The sequence below is a fragment of the Papaver somniferum genome, chromosome 6 (genome assembly GCF_003573695.1).
Source record: "Papaver somniferum cultivar HN1 chromosome 6, ASM357369v1, whole genome shotgun sequence".
Lineage (NCBI taxonomy): Eukaryota > Viridiplantae > Streptophyta > Magnoliopsida > Ranunculales > Papaveraceae > Papaver > Papaver somniferum.
In genome coordinates, this window is record NC_039363.1 from 83,617,007 (window position 1) to 83,629,896 (window position 12,890).

The 12,890-nt window shown below is 37.4% G+C and overlaps 1 protein-coding gene and 1 long non-coding RNA gene across 3 annotated transcripts; both read left to right on the forward strand.

The window, feature by feature from the left end:
* Positions 1-1,482: 1,482 nt before the first annotated feature.
* On the forward strand, positions 1,483-10,206 carry LOC113288202. 2 transcript variants are annotated; one of them, XM_026537160.1, is made up of 17 exons: positions 1,483-2,134; positions 2,965-3,695; positions 3,844-4,188; positions 4,345-5,982; positions 6,677-6,991; positions 7,123-7,194; positions 7,377-7,457; positions 7,550-7,587; positions 7,734-7,821; positions 7,902-8,051; positions 8,148-8,339; positions 8,436-8,515; positions 8,608-8,680; positions 8,763-8,864; positions 9,162-9,267; positions 9,603-9,690; positions 9,787-10,206. In XM_026537160.1, the coding sequence occupies exons 1-17, from the start codon at positions 1,780-1,782 to the stop codon at positions 9,956-9,958; spliced, it is 4,626 nt and encodes a 1,541-aa protein (XP_026392945.1). In that variant the 5' UTR covers positions 1,483-1,779; the 3' UTR covers positions 9,959-10,206. The 2 variants fall into 2 exon arrangements, with proteins under 2 accessions (XP_026392945.1, XP_026392946.1); XM_026537161.1 differs by having other exon boundaries at positions 2,965-3,686.
* Positions 10,207-10,235: 29 nt separating this feature from the next.
* LOC113288203 lies at positions 10,236-10,951 on the forward strand. The gene is made up of 3 exons (XR_003330520.1): positions 10,236-10,390; positions 10,481-10,516; positions 10,652-10,951. It is a non-coding gene; the product is annotated as an uncharacterized LOC113288203 (long non-coding RNA).
* The last annotated feature ends 1,939 nt before the right edge of the window (positions 10,952-12,890 follow it).

The window sequence follows — 12,890 nt, forward strand, 5'->3', positions numbered from 1 at the left end:
CTGACGATACTGAGAAGAAAACTAGGAATTAGGTGATAAGGTGTTATTCGATGCTATGGATTATGTTGTTTTAACAGTTTCTTTCAGATTACGGTGTTTTAAATACTTGTTTTGGATTATATGTTCTTAAGTTTATGGGTTATGAATGTATTTTGAGTTATGTTTATTACTTGATTGTCTGAAACTGCATATTTTTTCACTAGAATCGAAGGATATATATCAACCTTACCTACCAATTCTGGTAAATTTTCAAAAAATTGTGAGATATGTGTAGAATCGGTAGTAATGTTATCAACCTTAACTACCGTTTCTGGTGACTTTTCAAAAAAAAAGTCAGACAGGTCCATAATCAGAAGTATAAATATTAACCATTGCTACCGATTATAGTGGCTTCATTTTTATTGTTCTTCTGAACCTAAATAGCCTTATAATCGGACACAACATTATATCTTTGTTTACCGATTAACATGGGGTTTAACATCGGTAGGTTAGGTGAACTTTATAAGCTACCGATTACGGTAGTTCCCAAATTCGAAAAACTATAGACTTTTTCAATTATCAATTTTGGGGCAACTCCATAATCGGAAGACATGTTAACTCCATATCTACCGATTATGGTAGTTCCCAAATTCGAAAAACTTGAAATTTTTTCAAATATCAATTTTGGAGCAACTTCATTATCGGGAGACATGGTAAATAAATACCTTCCGATTGTAGGTTTTTTTTCAAAATAACAAAATTTTCAAACTACATATGCACACAATAACCTCCGGTTATCCTAACATCTACTGATTACGTAAATAAACTTCCGATTGTAGTTTTATGTACCGATGGTGGAGGGTATATTTTCCATTTAAAAATGTCGAGATAAAGGGTAGCTTAGATTTACGATGGGGTGATCTTTTTTGTCTTCTTGTGTCGCCCCAAATTCTTTCAGGGTAGCCCCTAATGACGCCAGGTTTTTTATCATGAAACCAAAGATTTTAATGATGAAACAGTAAGTTTATGGTGAAACCAAAATTTGGTGGTATTGTTTCTTGTTAGTGGTGGTGTTGGTTGGTGGTGGTGCTTTTTATGGTGATGGTAGTGCTAGTATTTGTAGTGGTGGTGGTGTTGCTTGCTGTAGGCTCGGACAGGCCGACGTAAAACCTATGTTCGACTCTTAGGAGATATTCTCTAGTCGATCCGGTACTTGCTACTGGAAAAGACTTTGGATTTGGATTTGGTAGTGCTAGTATTTGTTGGTGGATGTGGTGTTGGTTGCTAGTAGTGGTAGTTAATGGTGGCAAAAACACCTTTGGGATTTTTCTGTTACTTTTATTATTTGGGGTTTTTGTGTTATTTTTGTCTTGATGGGTTTGTTGTGGATGAATATTGACATCTTTGAAGTTATAAACCAGGTCCCGATAATTTTTTATATTAATATATGAGGCGGAATCCAAACCAGTACTATACATGCTCACCCCAAAGTGTGTGTATGTGCCCCGAATCAATTTTTCAACATTGTCCCTCTGAATTCAAAATCCCAATTTTTCAACATTTTTCAACCTGGAAGTCTTACCGGAGTGCCATATTGCCAGTGACTCGCTTAGGTTTAAGCTTTTGAACCGCTTCAACTTTCCCGCACAAAACCTCAATTATACCTGATTCACTTTGAAAATCTCAAATTCAAAATTTGAACTGATTTTATCTTCTTTTTATTCTCTCTCCGTTCTCTCTCCGGATCTGTAGAGAAATCTAAGAAACCCTAGAAATAATATTGTTTTAGTTTGAGGTTTAATGGACAATCGAGACCGTGAGGATCTGTGTAATAGTGCACCGGATGAAGAAACAATAGCTCGAGACAAGAAGAGGTTAAGAAGAGTAAGCTTTGCTGAACTAACTGAAGTTTTTCACTTCGATAAAGATGATGATTCTGATCAAGCAAGTACAGATCCAAAACCTAGCCCCCAAAATTCCGAATTAAAAGTGGGTTTAGGGTTTCTTAAAAACTTCGATGATAGCGATGACTCTAAGGAGTTGTCTCGAGACGAAGATGAATACGATGAAGAAGATGATGAACAGAAAGGGTTTTTGCAGCGTATGGATTCTTCTTCCCCTGGAAGTGGTTTTGGCTCTGCTACATCTAATGACGGCAAGTTTGATTTCTCATTTCCTCATTACTCGTTTAGTTTTATTGATATGTTATGCTGTTCTATCTAAACTAGGTTTTAGCAGTTGTTTGGTACCATATGAATGTTCATTTCTAGGTTCATCATTTCTAGCTGTTGGTATGAAAACTAGGTTGTGAAATAGTCTTTAAATTGTTTAGGTAGATGCTTCGGGTTTATCATAAAATAAAATGCCAAAGAATTTGTAGCAAATTAGTGGTTAATCACACTCTATTAATATTGACATTAGATGTATATATCTTTATATAGTGTTCTGTTGTGGTTATTGCAGAGGGCAATTATTTTGGGCCAGTTTCAGCAGTATTTTTTTTTGTTGTAAGTTTGAATATTGTATCGTGTTGTTGATTATGTAATCTCACCTCGTTTTATTGATGGTTCGGTTTGGGAATGTCATGGTGTTTATGCATGAGATTAGGATATGAAGGTCGCTAGTGAACTAGTATGGTAGATTATTACCAGTCGTGTTGAAATGTTTTGAGTTTAGAATCAGATAAATTGGGGGGTCTTTTCTAGAAACTTTGCAGTCGATTATATTGTTTGGCCGTATTAGTGTCAATTTCTAGTTCCCCAGCTTATGCTGAAATTCAGCTAAGTATCATGGATATGCTATGCTGTTGGCTTGAAAGAGAAGGCTGCGAAATAGATTTAAAGTAGTTTACTTAGATAATTTGGGAATCTTACCTGATCAAGTCCTTTGAGTACTCCTAGAAAACTATCGGTAGAGACTGTACCACTGCTGATTTTAGCTATACAGTTGCTAAGCAGCACTGAAGTTCAAATATTGTTATTGCAGATGATGATTTTTTTGGGGCTGTTTCATCGAGCTTTATTAGATCTGGACTATCAGATTCTGCAGTGTCAAATGATGATGATGAACTTACATTAGATGCAAGAACATTTACGGAGCAATTTCGGCATCTTTTGCCGCCAAATTCAGAAGGGAATTACAAGACACCAACAAGAACTCCTCTTACATTTGATGGGAAGACACCGCCGACTGGAAGTACGATCGGAACTAACCCTGAGAGTTTTATGGCACTCACTGGACTTGATAAACTGAGTCCTGCTGCTTCTGTTTCTGGTGGTAAATCTAGTGGTAGTGGTGGTGACATGAGTTTGGTAGAAGAAAATCCTTGTATGTATGACTACGGGAGATTATCTCCTACTTTAGAAGCTAATATAGCTGAAGGCAGCGGGATGGTGAATGATATGTTTATTTCGTACCAGGTCAATATCTCAAAGCCATCCAATTTCGTAAGTGTAGATAATGAATTGAAAACATCTGATGAACTTGACAGTTGGTTAATGCTAAAAGATACGGAAGCCATGGAGCCGGAGAACTCTGATATTCATCACCCTCCCTCTAAGTTGGTCTCTGAAGTGAACGATAGACCATCTGAAGAGAAAGGTGGAGCTACGAGCGTCATTGGCCATATCAGCACTGGAACAGCACACAATATCCTAGCTATTGCATCTGGCAATGCTCACCATAGTCACGAGCCAACCTCTGCAATCGTAAGACAGGTTTCGTGGGTTTTTGATGTTCTGTTGGAATTCTTTAGTAGGTCTTATGTTTGTCTGTTTGAGCTAAAATTTTCTAAATTTCATGTAGCGATGTCACTTGGAAGTGTTAAGGTTTGCTGTATTAACATGTTAACAACTCTAATCACAGAATATGCCCTCTGCCACGGGTACAGACTGCGCAACAAATGTACTAAAAGTTGTTGGTGGATCCAACTCGGAGTTTGATCGTTGTAGTCATCACCCCTTGACTCCTCTGAGTGAAAAGACTCGGATGGATAGGACAGTACCAGATGATCATGGGGATGTAGGTCATGTTGAGCACAGAACGACTGAAGATTCTTTCAATAATGCAAGATATACTCCTGAAAGTGGTTTCAAGACCAATCAATCTTCAAACCTAGAAGAATCTATATCTTCATTATCTGCCAAGCGAAGACAAATATTTCCCCAGACCAATGTTATATCAAAGAGTCACGAGCCGACCTCAGCAACGGTAAAATAGCTTTCATTCATTTTTTGGTTTTTCATCGAATCACTTAGTGAGTTTTATTTCTTCGCTGAGCTAAAATATGTCAAACTTCATGTAGCGATCTTACTTTTTGAGGAGTTAATATCTGCTATATTAACATGTTAACAACTTTGGTTACAGAATTTGCTCTCTGCCATGGACGCAGTCTCTGCGAGAGATGCACAAAAAGTTGTTGGTGGATCTGTTTTTGAGTTTGGTGGTGGTAGTCCTCATCCCTTGACGTCTCAGATTGAAAGAAATAAGATAGATATGGCAATGCAAAGCGATCGTGGGGATGTAGGTCCTGTTGAGCACAGAATGACTGAAAACTCTTCCAATAATGCAAAATATACTCCTGAAAGTGGGTCCAAGACTAATCAATCTTCAAAACTAGAAGAGTCTATATCTTCATTAAACGCCAAGCTGGGAGAAGTATTTCCTGCTACCAATGTTTTATCCAAGAGTGGACCTTCACTATATCTTGTTGAGGACAGAATGAATGAAGATTCTTTTGGTGGTGCAAGATGTACTCCTGATATTTGTACCAAGACTAATCAATCCTCAAAATCTTCACAAGAAGGGTCTATATCTTTATTGAGTGCTGAGCGACGACATATATTTCTGCCAACCATTGTATTATCTAGGGGTGAATCAATAGTTACTCCAAGTTCTGGAGTGCAACCTAGATCCCCTTCAAACGATGGAAATGTTAGAGATAGTGCGAGAATTTCGTCTAGGGATTTTAACTCTTTAAACTTAAAGACTCAAAGGGCTTTGCTCGCTGATTTGGAAGTAGACAGCAGTTCAGATCCAGTTATTGAGACCACTGAGGATGATAAAAGCAAAGCCCCTTGCATGATGCATTCAAGGGAGAATCTGTCAAGTGTTCCTCAAGAGGACAAAGAAGTTAGAGCTACTACTGGAATGGGGATTAATGTGGTGGGGACTCCAGGGACCATCAGAAATTTGGGAGAGAAAGAAGACATTGTGGGGATGGTGCAAAATGGAGTTCTCAGGGACCAGATATCAACAGGTATCTCCTCCAACGATGTACAGAGCAAACTAACAGCGGCAGCTGTGATGGACCCTCAGACCTGTACACTTAGCAAGGACGAGCTAAACCGTAATTCCAGTTTTGATAAACCTAGTACGGATGATTTAACTGATTTTGTATCTGAGTCGTCGTCACAAAGGATCAGATTTGAAGTTAAGGACAAAAATCATGAATCTGAACAATTGAATAGTTCACCACTGAAACTGTTGAACCAGAAGTTATCTGCATCACCTGAAAAGAACTTCATATCTATGGTCTGGAAGCAGCAAGCACAACATGAACAGCTTCCAGATTTAGCAGATCAGGGTGCAGTTCTTGCGAATATGAGTCATTTGAGTCCACAATTGGCAGTAGAACCTGTAAAAGGGGGTTCTTTGCTCAATGTAAATTTTACGTGTGATCCAGCACTAGAGCAACACGATGACAACTTAAGCTTCATCATCAATGATAATGAGACTCACACCTTGAGCAAATCAAAATTGGTAAGTTGTGCAGGCTTGCTTCGTCACAGTATGCAAAAGGAAACTGAAACTGTAACATCCCTTGTGACACCCTTGAGGTATATTAGTACCCTGAATCCGCAGCCTGGAAGCCCTGAGAGTAACTTCCGTTTTAGGACAGAGCCAGACAGGTTGAAAGAGAAGGTTCCTGAAAAGATTTCTTCATATGTCCCTGCTTCTACATGTGTACGTAAAAGGACTGCAACTCCAACCAGACTTGATAAGGTTAGTGAATACTCTTTCAGTTCTTCTGGTTTTCCATTTAGTAATTTTGCATCTAAATAATAATACTCCCTCCGTCCCCCTATTAAGTGACCTATTTACTTTTAGATTTTATCCCATTGTTAAGTGACCTATATCACTAAACAAGGAGATATTTCTTAAATTATCCTTTTAATTGATTATAAGAAATATATGAAATATGCATAATTTTGATAGGCATATTTATATTCGTTACGTAGGTGTTTTAAAATGCTTTTCAATGGTATAAAGTTTGCGAACATCAATGGTGTAGTTTGAGAGATAAATCATTTCAAAATTTCACTAATTATTATCTATAAGGGTATAATTGTAAAATATGCTTAAAAATATTCTTTTCCATTGCTTGCCTTAAAAATTGTGCAAATTTGAACTAGGTCACTTAACAGTGGGACGGAGGGAGTAAGATTATGCATGCCAATCCAGTAGAACAAGGAGATTCCATATGCTAACCATTTTGGCCGAGTGTGGAATCGTACCAGATGAGTAATACAAGTGGAACATATTGTTAGCCCCTTGTAATAGCTTACTGATGTAGATTATGATATTAACTTGGTGCGTGTCACAAGTGACCATATAGCTGCTTTGCTAGTGACACGGTGCCTGTTATGAGGTGCTTTTTTTTGGCAAACTCTGTTGCTTACACTTTTAAAATGCGCAGAGATTAATGGAATGGTTACCTCAATGTCAGTCTACAAAAGAAACCAACATATCTTCAGAAAACGTTGGGGGGCGAAAAGATCCAGGTTCTCCGAAATCACTTTCTATACAAGATGCTGAGCATTCTGGACAAAAGCGAAGAATTGAACAAACTAATTTTGTGGATAATGGTAACGTTGAACCGGTCAGGATCCAGAAAAGTCCTAAAGTTGCTCCGGAGTTGGAGGGTATGATGTTTTGTGCTAAACGTTGTATCGAAAATAACAATGAAGCAGAAAGGGATGGAGATAATGCCTTGCCAAGAGATTGGGATTATGTATGTCTGCTGTAAATTGTGAACTTAAATTTGTCATATTTTGCCATGTTTTTTTTTGTTTGGGCTGCTCTGCTTACCATGCAAGTAGACTTGTATTTACTATACAATTGATTTTTAAGTGTAACTTGCAGATTTTTTCAAACTTTTCTGAGGCTATGAAACAACAGTTGCTGCCGCTGGCTGATAACCTTACTCTGAAAGAGGTATTATCCCTGTTTTTGTCTCCATTTAGTAAAATCACAACTTATTTTGCTTGTCATGCCTTATTTAAGTACATATTCTCTTCTGGTTTGAAAGTTTAGAGCTATTCCTCGAACTCAACGTTACTTGGTGACTCCACTTTCTTTATCACATGACAAGCACTATAATCTTTTTAAATATGTAGGTTTGTATTCTGGAAGATGTAGTGGGGCGACTAGAAAAGGCTAACAAGTACAAGGTTCTTTGCAATGAGATCAAGTCCCAGGTTTGCTACGTAAATGTAGAGTCATAATGTTATTTAAGATGAATTTTGATTTAAAAACTTTGAGGTCTAACTAGTGTTTCATGGCTTCCCAGAAAATACATAATCTTGATATTAATTTTCAGCAGAAAAGGTAATAAATGAGGAGCAATACCGACTCTCTTATTCTACATTATTTTGTGGTTTTATATGGGATAAGAATGACTGTTGGTATTAGATTTAGAAGCTTAGCAAAATAAGCCACTGACTTTGATGATTTGATCTGCGGTTTGGGTGCAGAGTAGCCGAAGCAAGGTACTTGCAACAGATGCTTGTGTATAAACAGGCTAAATTGCAGTTATTGCATCTGAGACAGGACAGATCGCACGTAATCTTCTTCACTTATTTGTGCTTTTGGTTTCCAATAGAGGCTCTTTCTGACCAATTACTTCTGGTTTTATTATGCAGAAAAAATTTCAGTCGTTGCATTCTGCTATCAAGGAAACTCAAATTTTGTCGAAATTATTCTCCAATCCCAGCAAACGAGATGCAGGAGGTGTTCCGCATGACGAGAGTCATAAACCATCTTTTTATGATGATCAGAACAGGAAAAGCAGGGTAATTTGGCTCTCAATGTGTGAATGTGTTGTGTAGTTCTCATTTTCCCAGGTACGCTTAGATATCTCCATTGTGGCTGATTGATTGCATTTCCAGGATGAACATGATGAAGTGACTGCCAAGAGGCAAGAGCTTGGGGCTTTAAATAAAAAAGTAACGGACTTAACTCAGGCACTCATTTCCTCCTGTAAGATCAAACTGGAACCGAGCTCCAATGATGTAGTTGAATTGGTGAATGATCATTTAAAGAGAAAAACAGCTAGCAGATTTGTTCGCCAGGACTTACAGGTATGCATTTATCCATCATTACTAATATAATTGTCACCACAGTGTTAAACTAACTCATTTAACTTGGTGTATTTATTTTTATGGCTTTACCTTCAGCTCTGGGAAGTGGTTGGTCTTGAGAGAAAGACTTCTCAGTATGACCTTCTGCTCAACTACCGTGATTTCCTCCATCAAAGGTTGTTGCCTTTTCTCCCTATCCTTGACTAATTATTTTAAATGACAAATTATCTTGATATATAAATATTGGACCCTTTTGTGTGACTGGCAGGTTTAGCATTAATGTTGGTCCATCATCAAGTATAGTAGCAACAATCAAATTGATTGACGTGAATATTATGAAGGTAGTGCTATTTATTGTTTTAGAAGAGCTTAATATGACACCTTCTGTGTGCATTATTAATGCAATGCTTCATCTTTTTGTAGAGTTTCACGAATATAAACGCTTGTGTAGCCTTCACTTTTGTATTCAATGCTATGAGATCTCGGAATCTTCGTAGTGGAAAAAACCTGGCATTTGAAACACAAGTAAGTGGTTAGAAATTATTGTTTTTTTGTTCCTTATTCTTGTTTATTGTTCCTTTTTTTTCATCTTATTGGGAATGTCTTTAACCTGGAGTTGTCTCATATAAGCAATGTATCTTTTTATGCTTATAATCTGCTCTTCATGTTGTGGATTGTGTATAATGCTGTTTAGGCGATGGACTCACCTGTCAATAGCTTAGCTGCCTTGTATTTTACATAGTTGTTTCTTCTCCCCTTTTGTTTTTTTTTCACTGGAATGAACTTCGCAACTGTATTCCTAAACTGAATTTTATGCTGCAGTTGACTAGTCTCCTTCTGAGCAATCTGCTAGATGTGGTCGAGGAGGCATACATGATACATATAGAGCTTAATAATCTGATTAAAACAAGTTTCCATTCGCCCACAGGTAAAAACGTTTCTTTCATTCTCTTTCACAAGCTATATATTATGCATATAATGTTTAATCTAGCTTTAGCACCTTTAGCATTTCCACTTTCAGCTCAACAATAGTTGAAGAATTATCGGAACTAACTGTGAGTTGGGAATTGTGTTGTTCGTCCTATGTAATAATAGTCCCTAGTGTCGCCACATTGACACGCCAACAAAAGAAGTCTAAATGCCTAATGCCTAAACTAGAATATGATTTAAAGTTCTCGCCTATGACCACAGAAGGTCTCCCTTTTTCACATTTACAGATATCGGCATAGTTGTGCACAATTTAACTTTGGCTTTATGCGACAGTTGACCAACTCGATTTGCAACTTCAATTTATTGATTTCAAGACTGGATGTAAAGTGACTCTGACTCTTGATATGACTTCTCTGCAAAGGTATGTTCTGATCTACTCTATTTTTTACTGGGAATTTTAACATTGTATAGCTTTCTACCGAATTGTTCTGATTCCTTGTCACTTGTTTTGAAACAGAGGTGTCTATCCCTCGGAGATTCTTCCTTCACAATTTCAGACAAATTCACCAGTGTCACAACTTCCCTCAGCTGAAATTCTATCTGAAGTTGGGGCTCTTCAAGCTGGTCATTCGAGGATTACTCGCCTCTGTAGATGTGTTTCCCATGTACTAAAAGCACGTAACATCTAGAAGACTTTACAACTAGCAACCACTTGTTGAACGTGTAACCATCCATTGCCTCAGTTTTACTCTTTGTAAATTGTAAGTATGTATTTTGTCATTTAGCTTTATTATCCAAATGTCTGCATTTGTAGTGCCCCTCTCACCTGTATGCACAATGTGACCGGTATTTCCCCTCTCAAAACTTGTTACTAACTGTACATGACTATTTACTTATTCGTAGATATCACTTTTACGTAACGGTCAATTTTTCCTCACACAAATGTCTCTCTGCTCTCGTCTGAATATTCGTGATTAGTTTTTCTTATGATGCTTAAATATACGTTATTATCCAATTTCCAGTATATGTGTTTCACATGGAAATTTTGCTGTGTCACACTGTCCTAGCTTTCTTGCTAAACAACTGAAACACCTCAACATCGAAATTCTTTTCATGCGAAGGTGGGTAAGGTATTGTACACAATCTCTGTATCATGTTAGTCAAAATAGTTCCATGTAGGTGCTTTAACATGTGAGTTTTGGTACAAACAGTGGCTAGTTGCGTAGATTAAATGCCATCTGGAGAAGGTAAAGCCTAACTTTTGATTGATTGATGGATTATCTATCTGCTTTTGCATCTCACTGGTTTTGGGATTATTCAAACCATCAATGATTTAAGACTGCCAGGTTAACTCCTAGTATACTCTATGTTGGCAAATACAGGTACTGGCTACAAGATTAAACGAGCAACCTGAACTCTAGACAGACAAGATTATGGTTTGATGTCATGGTCAAGCAAGTATTATGTAAACAAAACAAAGTGGAGACTTTCTAAATTCTGACTTGCCATAAAATATTGTTTTTCTGCTAGAGGATAAGGCAATCCATATTTATTGACCTAACTAATCTTTTTAGTTTGGCCAATTGGAATATTTTATGAATCGAGAAAACGGTATCCAGATTACTGGCATAAACCATCGTCTAATACATAGGTAGATAGATTGGGAGTTCTGCACGAACAAGTTTCTCACATCTGGCAGGTTCAAGTGGTACACTTTTTCTTTTCTTTTTTCACTTTTCCTGACGATAAGATTTTTGTGTGCCAAATAGGATAAGCTTGTATATAAGAACATATCTTTGAGAATCCCATCTGTGACTGAGTTTTCACTCTCTATGTTTTATTATGTGACGTTAACTCGTACAGTTGATTCTTTGGGTGGTCCCTTATCTTCCCCTTTCTCTATCTCCCCAGTCCCCCCCTTCTATGCATTACTGCTTCATTTACCTGCTTTTAGTCCACATCTAGAAAGGTTCTACTTCTATAGTCTCTATGATGGAAGGGGTAGTGATGTCAACCCCAAGTACTAGCGCATATTCTAGAGGAATTCAGTTGTTGTAGGGTGAAACCAAAGATGAGTATTAATTACTGAGTTTTTCTTTGAGATTTAATTAATAGAGGTGTTAACAGTGTGTAGAACTGCGGTGTCATTGTTGTGCAACTGTGGTGTCATTGTTGTGCAACTGTGGTGTCATCTAGTCAATGTTCAGACATCTAGTTACGACAGAAAAAAAATCAATTTAGCTATCTGCTAATCTATTCATCTTTGATAGTTAGGTAGGAATTGAGCTGGATATCGAGTTTGACTTTACCATTCTACTAGGCTAACTGACCTATATAGTACACCCTTATGTAAGCATGGGAGTGGAAAATCTGGGAGCGGACCTTGGGTCATCAGTTGGAGACTTAAAGATTTAGTTTTATAATTAAGTAATTCGAAGGCGATGTCGTGTTGATCTTTTGTACCCGTGGTTTATAGTGCAAGAATGCTTTTCTTATCCTGAAAAAGCTATACAGACGTAACAGGATATGAGAGTTGGTGAGATTTCTCTTTTGTTCTCAGCTTCAGTTTAGTTTTCTTCGTAACACATTAAAACTGTGCTAAAAGTGCAAAAGGTCTACAATGACATGGACAAATTGAAATTAGATATTTTCCTTTTGATTTCTAGGTTTTCTTATTGGCGTGTATGTAGTCGATTCCATCAAAAACTAGTCACACTAGATATGGTATCCCCTTGTCGTTTAGATATTTGGTCCAGATATTATTTTGAGCTTGGCGGTGCCTATTGAGTCACATAGATCTCAGCTGAGTTGATCTAATATCTGTGTCTATCAGCACATACTGTAAAGTCAGTGGAGTAGTGGGATTTCAATGAGAGTTGCACTTTCGAACCAAAATATACCTAAACTTTTTAACTTGCGACCATTACCTTTGTCTTGAGTTTACTTGGGATTGAGACTCTGTTACGCTAAGATGATTCACTTGAGCATTCATTTGAAATAAGATACCCGAGTGCCCTTGCTTTTTGTAAAGATGCACAGGCTATGGTAGGAAAGTGTAGTATTCAATTTAATCCGACCCCAACCATCCCAAGTTGAACTTGTCATTTTGGTTGTGCCATTTGGGCGGTTACTTTTAACAGTTGTAGTTTTTATCTGTGAGCAACAAATTTTTACTGTCGTGGTCCTTCAAAAGTCTTCCAACGAGGGGGCTGTGATGAAAACTTTTTGCTCGTTTCAGCTCGGCAATTCAAAGTTGAGATGTCCCCTGACCTTTTCAATCAATGATAGATTCGTAAATTTCTTTGGAACTTCGATTTTTTTCGTAATTTGGACTTGTATTTTGTCCTGATTGGCTGAAAGGTTTTGCTTTTTCCGTAATTAATTTGAATCTTGAGTGGCAGTAATCGTAAATAACAGAAAAGGCCAAGTACAACAGTGTAAATTTGACTTGTCTTTTGGTCATAAATACGTAGAAAAGTTGATTGCATTAATTCCAATCATGCAACCAACAAAAAATGACAGTCTGGCATATCTATCCATAAATATCCTCCTCCTTTCATCTCTTTTCACTCACTCTTTTACCTTTTTCTCTTGAATCCTATCATATCATACCGAATCTCA